The 27,982-nt window shown below is 28.9% G+C and overlaps 1 protein-coding gene across 1 annotated transcript; it reads right to left on the reverse strand.

Annotated features, from left to right (window-relative positions):
- Window positions 1-1,022: 1,022 nt before the first annotated feature.
- On the reverse strand, window positions 1,023-26,607 carry LOC129967004 (SAFB-like transcription modulator). The gene is made up of 15 exons (XM_056081672.1): window positions 26,377-26,607; window positions 25,897-25,987; window positions 24,599-24,657; window positions 20,302-20,323; window positions 19,520-20,063; window positions 18,082-18,116; window positions 17,689-17,798; window positions 17,393-17,542; window positions 16,512-16,620; window positions 13,882-14,055; window positions 11,240-11,451; window positions 8,779-8,921; window positions 8,551-8,676; window positions 3,977-4,099; window positions 1,023-1,989 (listed from the first exon to the last, which is right to left on the reverse strand). Exons 1-15 carry the CDS (start codon window positions 26,509-26,511, stop codon window positions 1,389-1,391), a joined length of 2,634 nt encoding a protein of 877 aa, XP_055937647.1. The 5' UTR covers window positions 26,512-26,607; the 3' UTR covers window positions 1,023-1,388.
- Window positions 26,608-27,982: the final 1,375 nt, after the last annotated feature.

Raw genomic sequence — 27,982 nt, forward strand, 5'->3', positions numbered from 1 at the left:
TATCAAAAAATATAAAATTCTTTATATTATTAATAAAAAGTCAATTTAGATAATGCGTAAAATAGGAAATGTGAATGTGTACAACACTGTGGTAGAGGTGAAAATTTTAGCCTCTTCTTTTTAAATTTTAACTTTTTATGAACAAGCAATGAATGATTACAATGTCAACAGACAGGAATGTATTGAAGAAAATTTCTCAATGAACATCAAAATAAATCAAGCTTTTTATATTTTGAAACTTCATGAGCAATAAATAAATAATAATAGAAAAAATACATATGGGAATACAGTACACTCCCGATTATCCGCGGAATTGGGTGGCGCGGTCACCACGTATAACAAAAATCGCGGATAATCCGAAAAAAGCTAAAAACGGGTATAGCAAAAGAGAAAACAGTCATTCCAACTTTGAAAAATCGTTTTATGTACAATAAAACGTAAAATAAACAGCAGGAAATGTTTAACTAACGCTTAATATTTTAGTATATCACTCAAAACTAACCTAAAATGCATTTTGTTAATGAAAACAGAAAAGTGCTTTGTACTTACGAGAGGCGACCAGGATACACAGAAAAATTAATACATATGTACTGTTTTGATACTGTAATGTATTATGTAATTACAAAAGTATAACTGTAAAACTACACCTTTTTGAAGAAATCAGTCATTTATGTTTGCTTCTTGCTTTGGAAGCATTTTCTCTTTGCTTGGAAGCAAAATAAAAACTTAGTGCGGCAGGCGCGGATAATCGGGAGTCTACTGTATATACAAAAACTGATGGATAATCATAATTTTTGAAATAAATTACAGATAGCCGTAAATGTTTTTATTCTTTTCCCGCAGTGTGATAAAATACAATAGATGATTTTACCCAATTCAGTTATAGTTATTAATTGGTTAACATTATCAAAATATTCAATACAGAAGTGATCATATTAAATAGCAGTTACTATATATGTAATTAGAATAAAAAAGAAAAACACACCCAAATATCAAGTTAATATCTTTATTGTTAATTGTGTACATTAATGTAAGAACAAATGCTTCAAAATCGAATGAAATTGATATGGCTGAGTAAGCAATACAAAACAGTTAAAGTATGAAATAACAAATGTATCTCCAAAATAGTGAAATGACTATTGTCAAAAAAATAACAATGAAATTAAAATCATTTATGAATTTTCTTGACACAAAACAAAGACGACAACATTTAAAAAGTAACATATACTAAGTAAGAGATACCAATTATTGATTGAATAGCAAAATGATACATCCATATGTTCTGATACATCAAAACTATACACACTGTACATATTTTAAATGAAAACAATGAATTGTTTAATAGTTCAATAGGTCCATCAAGTTTTTATACTGCTAATTTTAATGCTTCAAAATCGACGCATCAAATTTGCATTGAAACGATCAACAGGAAAATGTCCAGGAATTGGATTAATCATTTCATTTCCAGGTCCACCACCAAACATGCCCATTTGATTAGGAGGATGTCCCATATTAGGTGGATGATTAATATTCATATTAGGTTGGCCACGGGAGTGTTCCATAGTAGCCCATCTCTCTTGTGGTTGATCCATTCGGCCCCAGTTTTCAGGGGTTTTATTTACAGGAGCCCATTGTGAATTGCCCATCTCTGCTCCATTGCCAAATTTATTTTGATCACGTTCAGGAGCTCCCTCTCCCCAAGGATGAGGCCTATCAAAATTTCGACCCCTATCATTAAAAGTGTTACGAGCAGATCGTTCAAAACTACGATCTCGATTTGGCTTTCCTTTCCACTCTTCACGACCTCTTTCAGGAATTTCACGCCCACTCCTACCTCTATGAAAAGGAAGTCGTTCATCAGGTTCATGCCTTACATCTCTTCGAACTGATGAGTTAAAAGTAGGAGAGATATCACCACCTTTAGATCGTTCAAACCTCTCAGCACGCCTGTCAGGAAAACTACCACGATCTCTTCCAAAATCAACAAAACTATGAAAGAAATGTAAACAACGTTAGCAAATTTAAGCAAGAGATTCTGAATCAAGATATTCATAAGAAACATACATGTTTACACTTTTATATACATTAGATATAAATTATTAAAATATTTAATTCGTATTCTACACTCAAAAACAAAAATCATTATGAAACACAAGACAACAATTACCTGAAAGAAAATCTCAATTATGCAATACTGATGAGCAATTCTTTCAAATACCCAAATAATTTAAGAAGAATCGTTAAAAAAATAAGATTTCTTGAAAGAAAATATTAATTTAGATGATTTAAATGTCTCCTGAAATAAAATCTGATTAAACAATTTAATTGAGGAGCCATATTTGAGATAAATAAATAACATTACCAATCAGCTACACATTTAACAACAGATGCAAAGTGAGAAGGGAGATCACAAAAGACTTGATCATCAAATAATAATAAAAGCCAGTTTTATGTAATATGCCATTTTATAGTAAATGTACAATTTATTAACTATTAATTTCTACAAAAAGATAAATTTATCACATTTTAATTTACTCTGAAACATTATACCATCTGTTCCCAGTAATGATTTATAAAATTAAGAAGATCCAACCCCCCCCCATCGAAAAAAAAAAAAGTTGGGAGTTCCATGCATTCAATGAGCTCTTATAGTAATCAATTTTAAAATATCACACTAAAAGATAACTTCTTAAACTTTAATAAATTATCAAATGAAAATAAAACTAATAATAAAAGAATATGTGTACTTGTATATGTTGGACACATTGCTTGATCTAGAGCTACAAAATTTGGCACAAATAAACTTTAGAAGAAAAAAAATGGGAGTAATTAAAATTTTTTTTTTATTAAACCTCTGACTACTAAATATTTTTCCCTTCATTTTCTACGCAACTGAAGAAAATAAGTACTCAATAAGACAAATTTATTCAAAAATTATTTTTAAGCCAGAAGATGAAAGATTATGATTACCTCCACCCCCCAACATTTTTTTAAAAAAATCTATTTATTGTGATTCACAAATCAGAAGAGAATTTTCCATATAAATATGTAAAACTTTAATGTCTAATTCTACAGTAGTTTTTAACTTCAGATATAAGAAAACTTTTTCAAAAGATGTGTTAGTTTAGTTATATCAACACTTCATTCAGAAGCAATGCAAGGTCTATTTTGGAATAATGATCTCATGATTTTGACATGTGACCAGATGAAAAGTACTGCATGCCAGAAGAACATACACATTGAATTTTTAATAAAATCAGATTACATAAATTAGTTTTAAAGTTGAGACTTAACCACCATACAGTGAAGTCCCTCCAGAGAAGACAAAAAGCACACGACAAGGTAAAATAACGAAAAGAAAATATTTCATGTCAAATTGATACTACGTTTACGATTTAAAATGATTGAATTTATCAACAGTCTTGTACAAAGATGCTAAGATTCAACTATATATTCATAAATATATTCCACATCAATGGGCAGTAATGTGTTTTTATATCAAAATAACATTCAAACTCATTTTACATATTCAAGATTTCTGTCATTTTTATTTACATTTTGTTTTGATACTTGAAGTATAGATTTAAATGCATATTGGTATCATCATCTTTATTTAAAAATCTTTATCTTTTATCATTATCTTTTATTGGTATCATCTAATTGTTAATTATTATTTATTATACATACTGGGGCTATTTGAATCTTAAGAATCTTGCATTACCTAGTTTTAATTAAAACAGATTACATGCTTAGATGTGGTGTGAATTTATGAATTGTAGGAAGTAAATGAATAATGCACATCATATCACATTAAAAAAAAGTGTATTGGGGGCATTAAAATTCCTATATAAGAAAGTAAATGGATTTTAGAGTTCCAACAAAAATAACTAAACATGCATTATACATGCCAGTTTTAACATGAAAATTGTTTAAGATAGTGATTCATAACAAATCACACTAATTATATGCTTTTTACCTCGGATGTGGTTCCAGGGATGATTCTCTGCGTGGACCTGCATGGCGTTTTCTGTCATCCCAAAATGGTTCTTCTTTGCGAGGGCCTTCAAAACCTCTTTTGATACCTCTTCTTTCTTCAAGCCTATTGAAATATAAAAAGTATAAAATGTTGAGTAATATATCTCTATGCTCTTGCAATATATTTTAAAAATTCAATCATGTTCAAAGAGATAAAACAACATCCTATTGTTTCAACCATATTCCCTAAATTTAAAATACCTAAACGAATATAATAATTATATAAACATAATATAGGAAAACTACTTCATAATTTTTAACACAGAAAACAAAAAGATATTAAATCGCACATCTCTAATTAAAAAAATAATTCAGAAATAACACAAATGTATTTTCCACATGAATAAGGAATTCTAAAATATTCAAAATTACTTATACTTACTGATACTTCTGATAACAGGTTAATTAATAATTTGATCTTCATTTTTTTTATTTCATCACACATTCTACAAAATATAATGTTTCAGAAAGTTTAATGCTAATGTTGTTATTTAATAAAAAAGGAGACACAAGACAGAATAAACTGTATTTAAAAATAAATCCCTTGAATTATGGTCGATGGTGCCATACATTTTCTGAGAATTATAAACATCAGATCAGTCTGAGAGGGAAAGGAATTAAAAAAATTCGGCTATCAGATCTAATTTCGAAATGAATGAAAAAATAAACGCCTACAAAAGCACGATATATCATGTATACTAACTTCACGGCAGAAAATCAATGGTTTGCTGTATTAAATTGCAAGAATTTGACCAGAAAATAAAGTTGGTAACTGGAAAAACAAAATTAAAAACCTTTCGGGGAAAAAAAAAACACTATGCGAGAGATGAAGAATTATATTTTATGAGAATAAGACAATGTAGTAAAACAAATAGTTCATCAATTCTAAGAAAATATATATTTAAAAAAAAACACATTTTTCAGGCCTGATAGGAAGTGATTTAAGGTATTGATTCAATTCTAGCAATCTGATGGAAACAGAACTTTACATTGAGTACAATTTAAATAATATGTAAAAAAGATTAATGTAATGACAAAGAGTTGCACCTAGTCCATAATTTTTACAGGGGTGTTTGTGGGACCCCAAAAAATCCCCTGAAACTTTTACGGACTTACTACCGACATTTTGGAGTTTCGAGAGGGGGGGGGGGAATGAAAAATTACAATTATGAAGTATTGAATGACCTAATTATAAAAGTTCAATGAATTACTTTTTTTGCAAAATTAATAACCATAAATTTTCAAACATATAAACTACTACATTTTATGTAAATATTTTAAATTACCTGAATTAATTCTTTAAAAAAAATTATCTAATTTCTGCTGCTTTTTTTTATTTTCTGATGTTTGTGGGCTTGTCTTTCTTTTGTGGTGAACTTCATAATTGCAGGAAGGTTGACTTTTATTTTCCTCATTTACAGTTGAAGAAATTTCCTCGAGAACTGCACATGCAGAGGTAGAAGCAGTTTGCTTTTCTGCTAATGTAGAAGGTTTTTCAGAGACTTTTATAGGTGACTCATCTGAAATACATGTTTTTAAGTCCTCTTGATATGTTTTCCAACTTCTGTTCATATTCAGTAAGAGATCTTTGTGAATTGGATCAGTCATTGGATTTTTTGAGCCATATTTTTCACATGAGGTTTCTTTAGAAGCCATTAAATCATATTTAATAGTCTGCACTGCATCTAGGGAATCAATCTTAAGAGAGGTTCTATAGTCAGTGACAAGTGTATGCATTAAGTTGAATGCACTTTCCACTAATGGGCCATGGAAGCAGCTAAGGCAGGCTTTGACCAATTTAGCCAATGTAGGATACTTACAATCATTTGTGAAATCATCTTTTAAATTAAAAACTTTAGACCAATATTTATCAATTGTACACTTGACTTGATTTCCACTTTCATCAGACATGTAGAGCATTTCTTTGGTGATATCAATATCACTCTGGTATAACCTTATTTCAGCTTCTACTTTTGACTTTTCATTATCACTAAAAATATGGACATGAAAGATGATAATTTTTCAAAAACTAATATTGTACTGGTTTTACCTCTTAGCTCTGGATCTAATGCTGTAAAACTAATTAGATATGGATTTTTAAAGGGTAATTTCTGTTTCATATGCTGTGCTGTATTAGTATAAACTTTCATCAGAGAAATTTGGAATTCTTTTGCTATTGGATGATTTTTTGATAATTTCTTCAGGCGAGTGGAAGCTTCTGCACCAGTAAATATTACTTTGCTAGGTAGATGGAATTCTGGATTTGTGACATCAACCTTTAATAAATCATTATAAGATGTGCACTCTATATTTTCTGGCTTCATAAAAAAAAGAGAAAAATTTTGCCATCAATTTATAAATACTGAAATGTATTAAATGAAGCATTGGTTTTTTTGTTTCAAATAATTTAATATATGTGTTGAACTCTGGTAATACTGCTGAATATAATGCCATATGCAATAAAGTTTTGTTCTGCATAACAAATAACCCATTTAGTATTCTTTTTTTCCGAGCTAAAGTATCCTTTGCGAGTTGTTGGGAATGCAAGCAAGAATACACCCCTTCAACAATTTTTTTCTCAGCTGCAGAAATATTTCTTTTATTGTATACAGTTTCAACATAAGAAAAATAATCCCCTTTATCAGTTTTATCCAAGTAGTGAAAATAAAATGCAATAAGAGCATCCCACAGATCTTTGATTCTTTCTAAAACACATAAAATGTACACCCACCTATGGTCTGGTCTCTTCAAGGGCTTAAGTTTTTTAATGGCAAGGGATTCACAGATTTTGAAAAAATTTTCTCTTTTACTGCAGCTTTTCATATCAAAATAGATGTCATCAAACAAATCTTCTAAGTATCTATCAAAACATGAAGCAAATTTTTTTGCACAGTTATTAGCTGTGTGACATGTGTGACCATCAATATCTAATAAGTGGGGTGCTTTGTTTGATTGTAGTCTGGTTTCAACACCCTTTTTTTTCCACGCATGGTGTTACATGAGTCCATTAATACACTAATTAAGTTTGCCCATGGAATATTATTATCTTCAATAGTATTAACAACTGCTTTAAAAACAGCTTCTGAATTGCAAGATTCCATCTTTAGAGATGCAAAATGATGAACTACAACTTCATTTTGATTGTTATCATAAAACTGCACCAATATTGCCAGTATACTTTCTTGAGCATTGCTAGTACTTTCATCCAAATTTAGAGAAAATGGAGTCTCCTTTAAAGTTTTAATGATATTTTCTTTAATAGTTTTTGCGAGCCCATATTTCATCTTATAACATGCAGTAGTCCTGGACATTTCCAACGAGTTTAGTGCCGTCTGATCACGGCTCAACTGTTTGCAGAGTTCAATTAAATTGGGAGCTACATTGAAAGAGAGAATTCTTGGCGATAAACAAAGTTATTAATACCTCTTGGCGTGCTTTTCTTGTCACTATATCCAATGGCCGAGCATCAGTCTCCAGTAAGTCATCAGTATTTTTTGAATTAGCATAATTACTTAAAGTCATTGAATGTCTAATGCACTTTGAATATTTTATGTGCGTCACAGTTTTAGAATGATTTGTGAAAGACTTGAATCCTTCCCCCACCATACTTCAGCAGTGAGTTACAAAAAACACAATATGCTTGTCCAGCAACATTTATTTTCTTGCACCATTTGCATTTCGGACACCTTCTTCTAATTGTATAATATCACTAATTTTTATCGAGAAATTTCATAGTGAAATTCTCTTGCGTACATAAATAAAAAAATATTTCAATAAACGAAATGAAAAATTTAAACGTGCATCAATAAATGAAACGAAAATTTTACACAGCGGAGAAAAAAAAGTTGCGAAGCGATCAATGACAAATAGCTAATACGGCGAAAAATCCCCTTTCTCTACTTATTGGCCCCACGCCAGGAGAGATAAGACCTTTGAACCCAGAGTCACGTGATCGCACATCTGGTCAAACAAAGTCTCTCCCTTTTTTTTCTGCCGCGCCTACTTGCCGAAAAGAATCCAGAAGAGAATGTCCAAGAACCGGAGGAATGAGTCATAACTCGCAATAAGGAAAGAACAAAAAAGAAGTTTTTTTCCCCTTTTCACGCATTATCACTGCCTTTGCAGAAAGAAAGGAAAAGTTTTCACCACACACACTGACCTTGCGTTTTCTGCTTTCAAAGCAAACAAAATTACCCAGAACAAAATAAATAATTCATTATTATTCCTACTTCCTTTTGAACGACGATCTCCGGAATTTCCGGGTATCAAAGTTCAAAATCCCCGGAATTCCGGGGTTTCCCCGGAGCACAAACACCCCTGTTTTTATGAAACAAACTTTTTTGCAATGAGCTTTTTTACAATTTAAAAATATTTGATGCTATCTTTTATTATGCATAAGAAATGTCTTACAGAAATGCAGATAAATGAGAAAATATGAAACGTCCCAATCTATATTTTACAGCTTTTATTTAAAATTATGCCTTTAAATGATCAAATCAATAATTAAAAGCTTACGTCATTTGTGTTCTTTTTCTTAGTTCTGCCTTTTCTCTTTCTAACCTTTCTCGTTCAAATCTTTGCTTTTCTCTTTCTAATCTTAAGACTTCAGCTCTTTCTCTTTCAAGTTTTTCTCTTTCAATCCTATTAAAATCAATAAAAAAATTTAATGCTCATTAACAAAAATCAGAAAATTATTTTGAACAAAAAGTAGATAATTGTTTGAAAAAGCCACCGCAATCTTACCTTAGTCTTTCCCTTTCTCTTTCAAGCCGAATAGACTCTTCTCTATTTTTTCTTTCAATTTCTCTTTGCCTTTCAAGCTCTGAAAACCTCCTTCGATCCAAATCACGATCTCTGTGCCTATCATGTTCTCGAAATCGATCAATCTAAACAATTATATATCATTAGCAATGCAAATTTCAAATAATTTGATCGTAACACATAACTTTATTCATAATTAATTGAAAGCATTGAAATTTGACCAACATCTTTTGAGGTTTGGTTGTATATGCCTATATTATTTCTTAAGTTTAATTAGTGATTAATTTAAGGGGAGAAAAAAATAGCGCAGTAAAGGATTTTCTCTCCCCCCCCCATAGTTTAAAAAATCTTTTATTTCAAAGATAACACACATAAAAAAATCAGGCTAATTCAGTGTCAATCACTGCAGATTTTTTTTTTTTTTAATTTTAACAAACAGAAAGTTATTTAGATTTCACTGTATCTATAAAATTTATAACAGAATTTTTAAATTTAAGTCACAATTTATAGAGCAAATCTACAAATGAACTTATCTGATATTAGATAACTAAATATCAAAAAATCATACTTCAAGAATATCAGTTGCAATTACATTGGGAGAGATAATACAGGGAAACCTGTTAATCAATAAGGTATTAAATCAAATTAGAAATAAAATTATATATTAAAAAATTAATTAAAATAAAATATTTCAATTCAAAAATTTGTTTAATAATTCTTCATTTATACTTAATTAAAAAAATTACTATCTGCCAATTGGGTAGGATTGCCTGATATATTAAAATGGAAAAACAAAAAAGAATTGCATCAAATGTCACTTAGAAGTACATACACAACCAGAAACTTTTATTTGAAAATTGAGCATGGATCATAGTTGAAATGTTTATATAAATTAAATTTATGTAAAGAAAAAAAAATTCAAAGTGAATTTTGATCTACTATATCAACATTATTATACTCTGTTTCACCCTAACTTGGCAGTATTGTAAAAGGTAGAAAATGTGACGCTCCGCGTTGGGAAAGAGTTCCCCACGAATTCCGACTTTAAAATAGTTAAAATGCGCGGAAATTTATCAAATAATATAAATTACTGAAATCCTTTTTTGATCAGTATGTATTTAAAATTATTCTCAAGTTAGAAGTGCTTAGCTGTTAAGTATTTTGTAAATAAAGCGAACGAATGAAACTAAAAGATTGACATAATGAATTCCACTTTGGCTGGAACCGGTCTTCAAGGTCAAATATTTGGCGCGCTTTTCTTTTACGTCTCCGCCAACTCAGCTTCATTCAGTTCGCAACCGTTATCATCTTTCGTACTTCTTTATTCTCGCTTTTTTACCAGCTGATATTTTTGATACTATTAATCACATTAGTAGTTATTAGTTTTGATTGTTGAATATTTATTCGATTCGTCATTTTTATTCACTTCTAAAATATCTGAAAAATAGAAAGTGTTATCACCGACTAAGCTGTGCACACCTTCAAGACGAGTGAAACCAACAAAAAGTGAAGCATGCAGAAACATATTAAAATGTTTATTCTCGGCTCCGAGAAAACCCTCAAGATTCCATCAATCAAATCGCCGATAAAGTTTCGCACCTTACAGTTGTTTCGCAATGAGCAGTTTTCTTTTTGAAAAAAAAAAAATAAAGGCATCCAGTCCTTGAAGTGCCCCTGGAAAGAAGCGACTTGGCTTAGTAGGTAAACATTCAGGTCTTGTAAAATATGATGATTTTACATTATCCCATATTTGACGAAAAATCCATGCATTTTTTCGTAGAAATGAGATCCCAACATTAGATAAAGTTTTAAAAGATGTGAACGATGATACAGATATCTTTTCGAAAAACATTAGCCGAACTACGCTTTACAGAATATTGAAAGATTTAGGGTTTTCTTTTTAGAAACGATGAAACGAAATGAAATAACATTAATGATTTATTAAAATAATGTATCAATAATATTGAAAAAATAATGAAAATAAGGAAACAATTAATTCTCCGAAAAAAGTGATAATATAATAAAGTAAATAAATATTTTCTATTTGGTGAAAAATTTGCGAGATAAAGTTTCGCCAACGATCTGCATTTCTAGTAACTTTGTACTTTAAAGTAACCCAGTTCCCCTGACGACGACTGCGATTCGGCTAGCCTAGAATATACACTACTGCCAAGTTAGGGTGAAACAGAGTATACCCAAGAAGTTAGCTCATATGTAAAAAATAAATAATAAAGTCAGTCAGATGCACAAGAACTACAAAAACATTAAGTTCACTACTACAAGTTCTACTTAAGATACTGGTTTTAATATATTCATAAATAATCCAATAAATAATTAAAAAATTTAAATAAAAAATGTTAGAATACATTTTGCGATAAAAATATAGTTGAAAATTGGATTTTCCCCCTCATCATCATGTTAAGTTTCTCTAAAGTATACTCACAAAACTTCTTCCAGATATGTATGGTCTTCTTGCACCAAACCCTCGGGTATAACCTCTTCTAAAGAAACCACCTCTGAAACCAATTCTTCCACGACTCCTGCTTCGAGTTCTACTAGATCTTCTATCTCGTGACCTTTTCCTGTCTCGAGATTTATCACGACTGTGCCTATCATCATCTTTTGTTCGTTTTTTATCCTTTTTCTCTTCACTCCCTGAAACAGTGAGTTTACATTAAATGAATAATTCAGTGAAAAAAATAGTGACTAATGTACTATAAAACTAATTTTAAAAAAAGTTCAATAAATGTTACAGAATGACAAGTAATAATATATATATAAAAAAAAAATCTAAGTTCAAGGAAATGTAATTCACTTTAAATCCAAGGAGGCAAAATCTTTTTTAATTTGTCTTCAGATATAATTGATCATTCACTTAAACTTTAGTTAGCTTACAAAAACTATGTAATGAAACATAAAGTATCAAAACCAAAAGTTAGAGAAAAAACAAACGTAAGATATCAAAAGCATTCTCTAAATAAGAGTTTAAAAAAACTATTTCAAAAAAATTAAACAGATTAAAACACTTTTCTTCCTGTAATCTTTGAAAAATTTAATTAGTTTAAATATATTCATTATTATTAACCATCTGCATTGGTTACCCACACATCAGTAGCACTTCTTACCAATATATTACATATAAAATAGAATCAACAAATTATTGAAGGATATATATATTTCCAAAGAATATTAATTAAAATAAATATTTTTGCTATTCAAAATAAATTAACAGACATTTATTATTAATATATGAAAAATAATTTAGAAATTAGTCAAAAATCTAGTGATACTTCATTATCTCATCAAAAGTTGATTTTATCCATCATATGTATACATTAAAAATTATATAAATTCACATTGCATAAAATTTCACCTCCGATTTTCTTTTTAATTAATCAAAACTTGAAAAATCATTTCTACAACTGTAATCGGTTTACATACGTTTCAATATGCGTTGCATATATCAATTTCCCATACCTACCCTTATATTTCTTTTAAAAAGAAATACATTTCTTAACTTCCCATTCTATTTCAACATTTTTTTTAATTCCCAAGTACTTATTTGCAAAGTTGAGTTGAGATGTCCAAAAATTGCAAAATTGTTGAAAGCCAAAACTGTACTGTTTTGAAAGAATATTGCTGCATATTAAAAAAATTATTTGGTAGAAGCAGATAAAATTTGAAATAGCAATGTTTTAGGTGAGCTACTTTGGCATACATTTTTTTTTAATTTAAAAAATAAAACTGAAATAAAGAATTACGTTTTTAAAAAGGCAATTTGTCTTTTTTTATTCCTTGTTTTAAGATAAGAACTATTGTCAAAAGTTTATTGAATCTTGAAAGTAAAAAATAAATTTTTTTTAGCTCTTCACAAAATGTTATTTGTATTCAAGTTACATTAGAAATTTTGAATATGTTTTTGTCTTCAGCATTGTCATTTGAAAAAAATTGAGTTTTATTAGATGTGAATATGAATATAATGATGCTTTACATTCTTAAAATTACATACTACATATTTCTACAGTGACAAGTGTTTATAGTTTCATAGTAGAATAATTAGTTTCAGAATTAAAAAAGCATCTGGATAGTTTTGGCAAACAGCTTAATTGCTATTATGTTAAATGGAGAACAGGAACTTGAATATATGTGGAGTAGGGATGGGAAATGATAATAACTCATGATATAGCGAGATGCACAAGAAGCACGACAGCCCAATTTTAGAACATGTAATCTTAATGTAGGGAAGGGATCCTGAAGTGATACCATAATAAAGCTTGAAATAACATAAGCCATATAGCATGCATAGGAAAAGGTTATGCTGGCAAATTAATTCCATTATATTAATTGCTTCTTTTATTAGCGACCAAATATTTCTCAATAACAGACAAAATTTAAAATATGCAAGGAATGAGCCTATTCTCTTGGCAGAGATAGGGTCATTTGTATTTCTGCAAATAGAAGAAATAGGAATTGGATTTAAAGGAATAATATAATGAATTTCCAAATTGCTCCCATTTGAAAATAAGGCACATTATTTGTGAAGTTTAGATACAACAGAGGCCGGGATAGCCAGGTTGGTAGAGCGTCGGATTCGTGTCCCTTAGGTTGCGTGTTCAAACCCTGCCGGCCGAAGATTCCCCGCGTGCTTGGTGGCCGACGCGAGTTAAATCTGTCGTGGTCACAAAGCCCTCCATGTCGAGAGTAATACCACTGGGGGTACTGGATCAGGGATGATCGTTCTCTGATTCAGGTCTAAATTACGATCTGTGGATGAGTGAATGAAATGCGTGAATGAAGTCCGCCCCGTAAAAAGGGTTGTGACGTGTGTGTAGCTAAGTCGTCCTCTTGGCCCTAGATGGCGCTACTGTAGAAACAAGAGGCGCTCCCCCTCAAGCTTAAATCGGCTGTCTTCGAACAGCAGACTTGTCCATGGCAAGTGCCATAAGAAACAACAAGATACAACAGAAGAAATTCGTTCTCGTATCTATTCTGCCATTTACCCATTACAAATCTTAATTTTTTATTTATAATCAAATATATTTTTGCAATTAGTATTTTTTTTAAGTAGAAATATAAAATACTTACCATCACCATCTTTAGTCTTTTCACTTTCACTTTCTCTATCAGAAGTTTTTTCAGTTGATTTATTTTTATCTGAAGATTTCGCTTTGTCTGAAGATTTTGACTTTTCAAATTTTGATCGATCACCAGATTTAGATTCTTCTTTTTCATCAGTTTTTCCAATTAAATCAGTTTTGTCTTTAAAATAATAGGCAGTTAAAAACACACAGAGAACAATATTTTAACATAATATCACTATTTATTGCCTAAAGAAATAAATATTGATATACCAGCTCTAAATAAATATTGTTACTTCTTACACCATTAATATAGCTTCAAATAATCACAAAAAATTATTACAAACATTTTAAATATATATAAGGATACCATTTTTTTTTAACAGAAAAGGAATGAAAATTAATAGGAGAGATAAAAGCATCCATCAACTAAATAAATGTTTTTCAATGATCAATGTTATTAATAAAAGAATTATTACAAAAAAATCTTCATTTGTGAGTGCGCATTATTGTCTAAAAAAACAAACTAATAAATAAAATTACAATAAGTTCTTCCATTTTTAAGAACCTATAACTTAATGCCAAATTTCAAGCTGTAATGCTAGCTTAAAAATTTTCTTCTAACTTCAGCATTAAGAAATGTTATCATAAAAAAATATTATCATTAATGTATACTACAGTTAAATAAACTTGGAATAAAACAGAATCGATAATATATACCAGAAGTATAGAATAATTTAAACAATTTAAAAATTACTCATTTTTTTTATTTGAATAAAGCTTATAAAACATTCTACTGCAATAATATTTTTTTTCCAAATTTATATTTCAGAAGATCCAAAGCAAATAATCTTTATATATATATATATATATCTAAAATCTAAAGTAAGAAATATTTTGAAAACCGGCCGGATTCTTTTTTTTTATTTGGTTTATTTGATTTTCCTATTAACTTGATTTTATTACTTTTGTGTATATATATATAATGTAAAAATGTTGCTTATTAATTAAAACATTGCACACTTCAAATATAATTTGAGAACTAGTTGAAATACCCAGTATTGCTCAAGATGCAATTTTCTTGTTTTTTTTTAAATAACTGTTAACTGAAATTGCTACAAAAAATTTCATAATAATTCAATTTATATTACAATATTGGCAAGCAAAACTGCAATTATGCATCATATGTGAGAAAGTAAGAAGCTATTAAATACCAGAACTCAACAAAACCCAAATAAATCCATTAATAAATGCTTTTTTCCCCAATAATTTATATGTGAAAAAGTTAGAATTGTTAAAAACATTTCCTAATAATCAAGCTCAAACAAATTTATAATAATTTCATAATGCATGCCTTTTTTACAAGAAAATTGTCCAAAAAAAACCTGTGTTTTTGCTTCAAAATCTAGGGAGAAAGAGACACAGCATTATCAATCATTAAATAAATCTACAGCACACGTAACTACTACCTTATCAGTGTCATTGCTTCTCAGCATAAAATGCAATAATTTTCCATATTTCAGTATCTTTCTTATTTCACTGGAAGGCTGTTGCTCTGTTGAATTTAGAATTTTCTTTTCTCCTGATCAAATCTCCTTGGAAAAAATGCTCTACACAGTATATTATTCGCTGTAACACAGAAAATAGATCCATTCTGGCTGTGTTCTCATACCAGCTCATTAATATCTTTGCTGTCAAGCTCTAGCCCCAAAACCTTAACCAGACAAAATCTCCTCAAAAGGCCCTTTAAAAACTTGTTAAAACCCCTTTCAGAGTCGCATTTGATAATGTTTTTGTATGTAAGTATAAGGGACTACAAATAAACTTGAAACACGTGCTCAACACACTCATAGAAGCCAACCCAGCATGTGATGTTGTAGTGTCTTCTCGCCACTTGTACTGCAAAATATCACTCGTAATTTTTATGCAGAGCAGTCATTCAATTAGATTTGTCTGTATATATAAATACAGTATAAAAAGTCTTTCTATAATCTATAATTTTATTTCAATCAATAAGAAGTCTTTTTAAATCAATATGTAATGCAGTTAAAAAACATTTAAAAAATAAAATAGAAATATCAACAAATAAAAGTGCAGTTCAAAATTTCACCAGTGCCAAGCAAAAGTTTATAAATTTCTATTATTTTAAATTTGTGAGCATCTATTGAATTATTGATTAAATTTAACAAATAATAAAAATTGAAAAAATTGCATGGAAACTAAATTGATATCATTCAAAAGATAAAACCTTACATTTTAAGACAATATTACATTTTCTTATCGATAATTTCCCTTACAGCTACTACAGAAAAATGGCAAAACTGCTAGTTAAATGAATATTTAATTAACTTTTCAATTTTGAAAATTTGGCAATATTCTTTCTTATACAAAATTATTAGCGAGTGTTTAACTGAATTCTATCCAAGGGTTTAATAGATGTAGAAAATACATACATAGATAGCTATAATGACTTTATTAAGTCATTATCAATACCTTAATATAATTTGAATTTGGGTCCAATGCCATAACATTTGTGCATAACCCCAAAAGCATCTATTAAGTTTCTTGGAAGGGATGAAAAATTGTTAGCTAATTTTACAGTTTTGTTAGTTTGTATCAATATATATATTTACTTACCACTTGAACTTTCAGTATTAGTAGAATCGGTAGGTTTCTTTTGACTACCTTTGGTTTTAATTGCCTTAAAGTCAGCTCTTTTAATTGTTCCAGAAGGCTCTCGAGTTGTCTAAATAAGATTGTACAAATGACAACATGTAATCTAATTATTTACACCAATATGCAAAATGAAAGTGGATAAACCACTCAAACTCATTAACTGTAATAATTTTTTTTTTTACAATCAATTTCTGCTCCTAGCTCAAATTCCTTATGGAAAGAAGGATTAAAAATAATCTCCAAAAGATCTAGCATTCATTTTAAGAACCTGGTCGTCTTTAAATCCTTCATTTTTTCTAAGTGCAGACAAAATCTTTTACAATACACAGAGTAACTTAAAATTTGCATGCTACTAAGAAAGAGAAATACTATAATACATATAAAAATTACGAAATCGGGAAAGTTTTATTAATTGCAAGTTAATACTAAAATAATATTTATGATTTGAATAGAAGTATATCAAACAATTTTAATGAAAATCTTTGTGCACTAAGAAGAATCTGTAAAATGGAAGCCTAATCTATGATTGCAAGAGTCTAAAGTTTCAAAGAAAGCAAACAAATTTTATGGTCATTTTATAAATATAATCTTTTGCTTTAATCAGTTCATATATTCATTCAGAAAATAATTAGTTTACTCAAAAGCATTTAATTTTTTTTTAAAATAAAATAATCACAATTCAATGTTCTTGTTCCTTAGATAGTATTTAAAGAAAACCCCAAGATTTGAAAAGAAAGCAGGAGCATGAAGCTATCAGCTTTTAAGTTTAATAATAATAATAATGATGAAAATATAATAATTTTAAAAAGCCTGAATACTTTAATTTTTTTTTAAATACTAACTTTTTCAACAGTAATAATCTTGCCATGTAATTCTGTATGATTCAATTTGTCAACACAAATGAGAGCTTCTTCACTACTAGCCATAGTAATAAATCCATAACATCGTGATCCTGGAGTCCTGGCATTTGTGACAATTTTTGCTCCTGATACCTAAAAATTCAGAGGACGAAAATTTTTTTTAATGAAATAGAAATCTAAAAACATTTTGTTGAATATAAAATATTCTATGAAAACTCATCATGCAAAAATAATTTATTAAAAGAAATTCATAAAAAAAAGTTTTAAAGAAAATTTACCTTTCCAAATTTGCTAAACAAAGCTTTTAGATCTTTGGCTCTAGTCTTCTCAGCTAATCCACTCACCCATAAATTTTTACTACTTGCAGTAACTCTTTTAATATGTTCATCTATAAAATTTTTATAGAATAAATTAGTTGAATTTTTTTATGTATTTGACATTGAATTCGTACAGTCAACTTTTCAAATTTATATTATATTATATATGAATGTAAAACATAATCGAAGAATTAAACTTAACTGTATCTATCAAATCAATACGACTTTCTTTCTTAAAATTAAAAATTTCTAAATTATATTTATTATGAGATTAACTCAAATATATTATATGCAAAGTGCAAATTATGTTTAGGATTATCTTATGTTATTTTTATACAAATAACTTATACAAACCTTTATCAGAAGTTGATTTTGTTCTTTTTTCAGAACTGTGAAGAGAAAAAATAAATAAAATAAAATTAGCACTAAAAATATTCAGTATTCTAAATTAATAACAGTACAAAACAATAATCTGAAATAAAAGCAATTATTAATTTTTAGAATACTTCAGTCGCAGAAAAAAAAAAGTGATACTATTTGAAGATGTGTTGGTATGTAATTTATTCACAATTTTTGTAATATAACACAGGGGAATTTTACGAAGTTAAAATAACAAATCTTGCAAACTTAAATTCATGTATATAAGACCTTTAAATTCAAACTCCTGTCAATAATATATATTCTTTTCTCAATTAAAAAAAAAAGCTTATGTATTGGGAAATCTAGAAAAAAAATTCTAAATGACAATTTTTTAAATATTAAAGTGCGATTTTGTCACCAACGATGCATAAGAAATATAACAGAAGCAAAAGCAATTAAAAAAAGAATTAGAAACCTAGTTAAAACTGGATAATTAAAAAAAAATTGATATAAAAGCCTATACCCTCTTATAACCAGGCTTATAGAATTCCCGAATTAAAATTATGCACACTTTTTATGCACTTTATTGAATAAAACATTGCTTATAACAGATGATTTGACAATACACCAAATTTTCTTCAGTTATAGCACTAAAAAACAACAGAACATTAAGCAACCAAAAAAAAAAAGCAACGTATTTTAAAATACAACTTGAACAAATAGTCATATAAGCTGTTTTCTTTTCAACAATAGTGTATAGACAGTTATGGAGCAAATACAGACAGGAACAAAGAATCTTTTCTACTTCCGACCATTTCAACAGAATTATCACATATTTAAAGTAAATTATGAGTTAGCATCATAAAGTTACAACATATAATTACAATTTTATCAATAGAACTACCATCAGAAAATAATTTCTGAAAATTTTCCAGGCCAATTCCAATAATATATATAACAAGTCCAAAATATTTATGCAATTCAACCACTGAAAACCTCATCAAGAAATGCAGAATCTGAACCAAAGAAAAAAGACAGGCAAATTCAAAATATACTATCCAAAATTTTTTTAGATGAAAGCTAATAACAACAAATTATATTAATTTAAATTTTATGCTTTATTCCCTACTTATGGCAATAAAATTCTCAGAAGATAAAATTTGTTGAATGCTGACCCCCATTTCAAATACTGATAACGACAAACTAGAAATATGATAAAATTAAAACTAGCACGAAAGCATGTATTAAACTTTTACTTGCACTGATCAATCTTTACAGCTTAAGAGTTACCTCTTCTCCCAAACATCCTTTAACTAAGACATTTGATTATAATATGGAAAAAAATTGCTTGAATATTGATGCTACAGAAATTAAACATTATATGTGAAGCTTGAAACTTAAGTAAAAATGTATTCTGAATTAAAAAACGAACCTCTTTGTTGTGACGGTTGAAGAAGCGTCATCACTTTGTTCTAAGGTTGGTTTATCATTTCCAGAAGGTTTATTATTGTCTTTTGAAATGTCAACTGTTGAATTTGAGTCCTTTATAGCTGCATCCTTCATTTCAATATCATTTTCTTGAGACACATCATTCTTTTCTGCAGATTCAGATCCTGCATGTTCGGAATTCTCAGCTCCCTCATCAGCAGTTGGGTCCTCATTGATGGAATCTCTCTCATTCACTGAAGAATCCATGTCACTTTGAGTATCATCAGGATTTACAATCAATGAATCATTGTCACTTGCTTTTATCTTAATTGAAGTATCTAATTTGATAACATCTTCTACAGTAAGAGGAACTACAACAGGTGCAGTTTCAGGCTTTGGTGGTGATAGACGAGAGTTAATTGATGCACATTTACTGCTATCTTCTTTGCAATCGCTTCCATTCAACTGAACACTTTTCTGTTCTTCTGAATCGGTCGTAGTTTTCTCTTCTGCCTTTTCAACATCTTTGGAGTCTTCCTTGTTTATTTCTAGTTTTAAAATTCAATGGTAGGGTTATTAAATAGAGAGTCATTAATTACCGACAACAACATCCCATGGAAAAAAATATCGAAATTGGAAGGACAAACCACATGAATTAGCTAAGAAATTTTATGTAAAAAGAAAGAAAGAATGAATTTAGGTATTAACTTAGAATTTTTTAAATGTATGTTGAGCTAAGAGTACATTTTTTGAAATACAAAATATTTACAACTGAAAAAAACTCACCTTTTTTCTCATCCTCTTCCTCCTAAAACAAAATAAAACACATTAGAATAATGTTGCATTATCTATGTATGTTTTTGCTTTTAATACAAAAAATCATATTTTTGATGTCATCCAATCAAATCTAGAAACACTACAATACAAAAGGATAGAGCTCATTTTTAAAGAGTAGCTCATTTGAAGAATAGGGCACATTAATTAAAGGAATTATTATTAAACAAGATTTATTCATCACAATTTTTATATACACGTCATTTTCCACAAACATTTGTTGATAGAAATATTATTTTATCCCTTTCCCATAAATACAATTTTGGCAGTTTTTTTTTTTTTTTTTTTTTTTTGTCTAATTGTGGATTGGAATAACTTTAGGTATATCTTTCATTACCATTTCCTCATTTTATAGCCAAGTTAAAAAAAAATATTCTTGTTATATAATTATTTTAAAAGTTTTTTTATACAATATACACTCACTAACAGCAAATAAATGCAATATCTTAAGGCTATCTATGAGAATTAGCTTTCCTATCATTTACTATACTTTCATTTTGTGTGGTCAATAATACCCATTCCATGTTTGGTTTTATTATTATTATAAATTAGTCACCTTTGTCAAACAGGTGGTTCATGGAAAATATTGGAGCATTTGATTTCAAATACATCATTCAATTACAACTTCATGACCATGATTCTACCAAAATATTTGACATTAAAATAGTGTTGTTTTAAATGCATTACCCAAGTTCTGTTTATTGTGCACATAAACATTTCTATTGGAGATCAGTTTTGTGACATGAAAGCCTTATAAAAAAATGTAAATATCTAATTAATCCGTCTTCAAATATTTGTAAACTAGCAACTTCACTGTTTTATCTTTCTAATAAACTACACAGAATACTTCTTGGACTTTCAATAATGGAAGAAAATTAAGACTATTAAATATTTGAGAAACAATGAAAACAGATTGAATTTCTGGGTAACGATGTAATCTATTGTTAGAAATTATCATTAAAAAGACAATGTTTTATAAGTTTGAGGTTTAAAAAAATTTTTAAATGGTGTAAAATTAATTTTTGCATAATATTTTTGGAAGTCATCATGAAAAAATGTCAAGATTTAGCTTAATTTTTATTAATATATATATATAAAACTAAAGTGCACTTGCACATTCCCACTATCACTAAGGTATAAACTTGCAGAATTCCATATTGTATTTTAAACATTCTGGCCTGTCAAGCACCACCACACACACACACACATTCATCTTTATTATTAGTACACAAAACAGATGTCTTTTTTTTCCCCCAATTTCTATTAATTTATATTCTGAATAGAATAATAGTATCTTCTTTTGTTTGAGCTTGTAAATTGTGAGTACATGATTTTCTCAAGTAGTGTCTCTTGTTTGCATGTACAGCACCAATTACAGTTGTTTATATCGCAAGTGGAGAGCTTGTAAAAAAAAGCCACTAGTTACATTTCTTCTGCCGTCTAAATATGGACTCGTAAGTGTGAGAAGACGAAATCGACCAGATATATTTGACAATCAGACATCTTTATATGAATATGGAAAAACGTTATGAGATATTTGTTTCAGCAAAGATGTAACTAATCAAAAATGCGGAAATCAAAATGAAACAACAAGTGAAGGAAAAACATGCAAAAAAAAAAGAAAAAAAAGAAAAGAAAAATAAAAGAAAACTAAACAGTCAGTGTGCAGCAAAAAATTGTTAAAACATTACAGCTCAATTGGATTTTATATTCCAAATTTTTATATAAAAAAGAAATCAACAGCATATGATTTTCTAAAAGACACTTATTCACCAACCGATAATGCTATAACATAATTGATATTTATCTGCATAAATTAAAAATGCGAAACATTTATATAACAGCGCATGCCTATGTAACTATTATAAAAAGGCAGATTCTGCACAAATATTAGGTAGAGAAATAACTAATAATTAGTGCATGCACATAATGAAAATGCTACAAGAAAAATTACTATTGCTAAAATAGTTCCACAAGGACAAGCAGAAAGGCATTGCAGCTGTAAAAGAATTCCATCATATGTAGCAGACACAAAATGGTCCAATGTATCCACATGCTTTACCCATGTTACAGAAATTTGAAACAATTAGGTAGAAACTTTCTTCTAGGTAGAGAGAAAGCAGATCCTGTTTGCTAGCACTAGAAATGTTACTATTGCAGTCACTAAAACTAGCAATCAGTCATTGCATGGTAGCATGAATATGCCAACTATTTTCATGTCCCACTGCATGAAAAACTTTAAAGGATTTTGCAATTTAATCCAAATGCAATGAAACTTGTGCACCTATTGCAGGGCAAGGACTAAGGAGCTTTGTAAAACTTTTACATTTTATTTGCAGAGGATTTTGCTAACTTTTGCCTCAATGGGCAAGTTAACCCTAACAACTGTTGAAATTTTGCCAGAGGAAAACCCTTGCCATCTTGAAAAAGTGACAATAATGTTGTAGTTTTGCAGCTACCAACAAGCAAAAAAGAACTTCTACTATCTCACCATGGGAAAAAAATTCCAATAGAGGTAAATTGCAGTTTTTTTTTTTTTTAGTTAAATCAGCTTTAAAAAAATTCCTCCCTTACTTAAAAAAAAACATAAGAGCACAGAAGAAACTCATTTCTAGTTTTGATACCACATTTGAGAAACATTTCATTAATTCATTTCAATAAATTTATTTCATATTTTAGATGACAGAACATGTTTGTTCATCTCCAAATGCTGATTTTCCACATTTCTTTTGCAAAATCATACAAACGGAAAGATTCCTATAAATTTCGTGAAAAAGCTGAAACCTCATTCCTCCAATCATTTTACCACATTCTTCCCAGGCCTAAGAATTGATAGACTGCAATTATGGCTGGCTTGGTCCACTTTTAACAAAAATTATGTGTCACTATTTCAGTACAACTTCTAATAGTATTTACCATGCTTACATGAATTATAAGCTGAATTGCATTTCTTAGATAAGGGAGAATAATATTTCTCTTAGCGTATGCAGTTGGGCCTGATGCGTCTTTGAAAATTGCAATAATCTAGCAGCCTCCTCTATCTTTACCTTCATCTAGTATTTACTGTATCCCATCAACTGAATTTTCACCCACACTGGATTCAACATGAAGTACATCAGCAATGTCCATGTCAATTTTGTCTTCAAAGTTCAGATTGATAAGATCATGTTCAACTTAGTTGTTTCTTCCTCCAATTTCCCTACTGACTTCATAGAACACTATATCAGAATTTAATTCTGTGCCAAAAAACACTTTATTTATGATGGTTATTTTGCACAGCAATACAGAGTTTTTAAAAAATCAAATATTCATTGATAAAATAAAACTAAAATTACATGAAGATAAATATTTCATTTCAAACACATAGTTACATGTTCTAAAACCATTGCAACATCACTAAAAATTATGTGCAGCACTGCAAAGTAAGATAAAAAAAAAACAATTGACTTTTGGAATGCACATGCATACTGCATTCACATATTTAATTTGAGAAAATCATACACAACAACTAGCATTATTTGTGAATGGATGTATGCATGCATTTACATATTTTGTAAGCAGCACAGTAATATTGGCTATGAGTTGGAACCCTACAGTTTTCCAATTATCAAAACCAGAATGGTATAACAGTCCTTTTCAGAACAAAAACACTACCAATAAAATAAAAATATCAATTTGACAAATACACACAAAAAAAGTATACTCTACTTAATTCAAAAGCAAACTTTATGTAAAATACTTTTTCTTATTCTTTCAATATTTTAATACCCACCCACCCCCTTCAAAAAAACCCTACATTACTTTAAAAATAATAAGTTTTATATTAATGGAAAGAAAGGAAAAGAAATGAATCCAGAAAAGGTAAGGAAAAAAAGGGGCCAAGTTCAATTTTATTTTTCCTGATTAAAAATCATTTCTATTTCATAAATAGAACATACCTACATAAAATATATTCATATACTCAGACCATATTTTACACAATTATCCAGTAAAAGAAGGTGTAAAGTAAAAGAAGTCCAGTAAAAGAAGGTGCTTGACAATTTGCAGTCAAAATGACAATGTACATGTGCTGAAGGATTAAACAATAAGCCCTTTACAAAAATACTCTTTGTGTGTTCAACTTCACATTCTATAACAAAAGTAATCAGCTTTTGTATACCACAAATATTGTTAAACTTGTAAATGACCTTCCAATACACTCTATATAAATATATAGTAGTAAAATGAACTCGGTTTATTAAAATCCTACCTGCTTATCATCATCATCTTCTTCATCTACAACTTCTGAATCACTTTCCTTGGTTTTTCCTAAAACATTAAATTAATTAGATTTAAATCTTGTCACTCTTAACAAAAAGCTTTACTAAGAACTTTGGAAAGAGTTAATGGAAAGATCACTTAAATAAGAAATTAAGAAGTAAAATCAAAACTACTCGCACCACTTGAAAAAGCATTTTCATAAAAGATGGAAAAATACATAAAATTGAATATGAATACAATTCATATTCACAGTTTTACCTAAAAAATTCATTTATTATCTTTAATGTCAACTAATAAAAATTAAAGTAATGAAAAATGATAGAATCATGAAAATATATTAATACTTTATACGGTGACAAATTCCTTTCATTTAAACAGAATAATAAACATCATAAACAGATTGTCTTAAACATTCATGTTTATTACACTGCTTTTATCTATAGGTGGAAAAAAAAAACATTTAACACATAAAAAAATAAACATTATTTCCTAAAAATTTACAAAAAATACACATTAAGGAAGGTTATTTTAAAAAACACATGTAGAAAAATTATTACTATAAGAGGGGTTTACAGTCTTCCAATGTTCTGTTATTGCTCTGACACTACATAGTTATTAGTAACATAATCAATGAATCATACAGAATGTTTCAACAGTTAAGAATTTATAACATTAAAGTTCATCTAATAAAATTTAGAATTTAAGCTAAAATAATATTTAAATAAGGTGAAAAGGCAAAAAAGAAACTTTTTAAAAAAATGAGGATATAAGCTATATAACTATATACTACATCCAAAAAATCCTTGACTGAAAAATCAATTTAATAGAAGTACCACAAAAAGAATTAAAAATGATGTGCAATCTAGTTTATGCATGAAATATCTAAAAAAACTATACAGCATATTTAAGGAAAATGAGGCAATTCCTCCAATGTCATTAATTTTAAAAGTAACATTAGTTAGCAATAAGCAATTATATAAGAAATTTTTAATTGCTTATTTTAAATGAAAAAAATTTATTAAAAATACTGCAGTACATCAACAGTTAACTCATTGTTTAGAAACGCGCTTGTTTGGTCAATCTTAGATAAGGTTAATTTATCTTCATATGCTTATTAAAACAAAAGAATAAAAATACAAATAAAAATTTCATTCATATACAACCCTTGCGATTCAAATTATTTAAAAAACAAATTTCGATTTTACCCAGAGAAGTCCCAATTAGGGAACTAATTATTTCTTAAGTAAAACGAAATCATAAAAATCCATATTGTAAAAATATGCTTACTGCTTGAGCGCTTCACTGGTTTAGTAGGTGTTTTTTCAGCAGCTACATCAAATAAATATTCCCCAGGATCCAAACCTTCGTCTTGTATTGCCTAGTATAAAAATCAAAACTAGTGAATACAACGGAGTAAACTTCATACAAACAAATTAACCAATACAGACATCAAAATGCAAGTGTAAAAGATTCGGGGGTATTTTCAGCATATAAACTGCAAAGAATAACACAACATTTATATAAGTTGCAACTGAATATCATTTTATAATATACATTGAAACAGAATAAATTGCAATGCTAAGCAATGCTTTTTTTTTCATTGGATTACAAATTTAGATTAGCATAAAAAATTATAAAATTTAACATAACATTTAAGATGATAATAATCCTATAAAAGAATATCAGCTGAAATGCATAATATAAATCATATTCATGTGTCACAATATTCAGTATTTATATACGTATGTTTTAGAAATAATCACTTACTTTTGTGAGTCTTTCAACTAGCGCAGTTTTGACTCCATTCTTATCCAATCCTCTTTTCTCAAGCTCAGATCTCAAATCTATAACACGTAAATCACCAATTTTTTTCTTAGAAATGTTCTGTTCAACATCAGCCATAATAATATTACAAAGAAATAGACAACTAAAGGACAAAATGGCGTAGACCGAATCACAATTTACAATAGGGATTACAAATACATGTACCAACACTTTTGAAAAGTCAGTATTGGACGTCTGCGCATGCGTAATCTAATCAATTTTTCTTTTACTTGATATTCAATCATTTATTTTTCTTTTAACATTTTATTGATGCAATTAAGTGTAACTTTTGATTCTGTAATATATTTTCTATTGAGTAAGAATTCAAATAAATTCAACAAAATATAAATCTCAATAGATTAACGATGACTCAACTGAAAATGCGCTTGCGCAATACTCTAATAATCACTTCCCCAATTTATTTTATTTTTGCCGATAAAATGCTGGATGGTATTGCCATACACATACATTAAAGATAAACTGAAAATTTTATTTTGCGTGCATCGATTACAACCTGAATCTGAGAGCATAAATGAATTTTGGTCTTATTGACAAACAAAGGTAATATAGTTATGTTTTGATGTTTCACTAATTCAGTGTTGCCAAAACCTCCAAGTGTGCCAAAATATCCCAATTCAAGCAATCAATCACTAATTCAGGGAGAATCTAATGGCAAATGATCATACAAGTTGGCTGAATTCGAACAAGCGAAGAACAATTTCTTCGAGATTCAGAAAAAATTTCGAAGGCTGAATTTTTGAGATTGATGTAAAGATGACGAATTAGTTATTTTAAAATTTTCTTTTAAAAAATTGATATTTGGTCAAATTTTTTAAGTTGAATGAATTTATAAATTTACCTTCTAATGAAATGATAATTGTTTAAAAACAAAATTAATGAGAATTTTCCTGATTAAAAATGAATACTGCTGCGAACAATTAACGTTTATTTGAACTTTCAACAAAATTTGAAGAATTAGTTTTATAAAATCGCAGTTGCAATCAGGGCCCGACTTAGCTTTATTGCGGCCCGAAGCAAAAACTTCTTTGCCCCCTCCCCTCTGCTTCACTAATTCAGTAATGAAGAACCGAACTTTACGGAGTATTTAAATTTTTAACCTCATAACAGATATATAACAAGAAAATTGACTAGAACCTAAAATAGCTATAAGTCCCCTCCCCCATGCGATATGTAAAAAGACAGGCTTTTGATTGGCCAAATTTGTTCATCGCTGAATTCCGCCCTAGAAAACCATAGATTTACGAAATATAGGTTTTTTTGTGTTCATACAATAAATTTTGAAGAAGCTAACATAAATCTGACGGATTTTACACTGTACTGATATTTTGTTTAAAAAAAGTTCATTAAAGAAAGAAACGTAAATTAAACTTTCTATTCGATTTGGGGGCCCCCTCTGATATGGGGACCCGGGACAACTGCCCGTATGCCCCTGCCTTAGTCAGGCTCTGGTTTTAATAACTGTAATTATTATTTTGACCTATTATTGTATATGTACCATTCCACCAATGTTCATTGAACATGGATAACT

The sequence above is a fragment of the Argiope bruennichi genome, chromosome 1 (genome assembly GCF_947563725.1).
Source record: "Argiope bruennichi chromosome 1, qqArgBrue1.1, whole genome shotgun sequence".
Classification (NCBI taxonomy): domain Eukaryota; kingdom Metazoa; phylum Arthropoda; class Arachnida; order Araneae; family Araneidae; genus Argiope; species Argiope bruennichi.

Excerpts from the sequence above, each read along its gene's own strand:
- LOC129967004 (XM_056081672.1), bottom strand. The coding sequence starts at position 26,511 with ATGGCTGATGTTGAACAGAACATTTCTAAGAAAAAAATTGGTGATTTA. Across the intron at positions 4,100-8,550 it reads AGAAAAAGAACACAAATGAC|GCTTGAAGAAAGAAGAGGTA; the intron begins GTAAGCTTTTAA and ends ATATTTCAATAG. Across the intron at positions 1,990-3,976 it reads TCCCTGGAACCACATCCGAG|TTTTGTTGATTTTGGAAGAG; the intron begins GTAAAAAGCATA and ends TTTCTTTCATAG.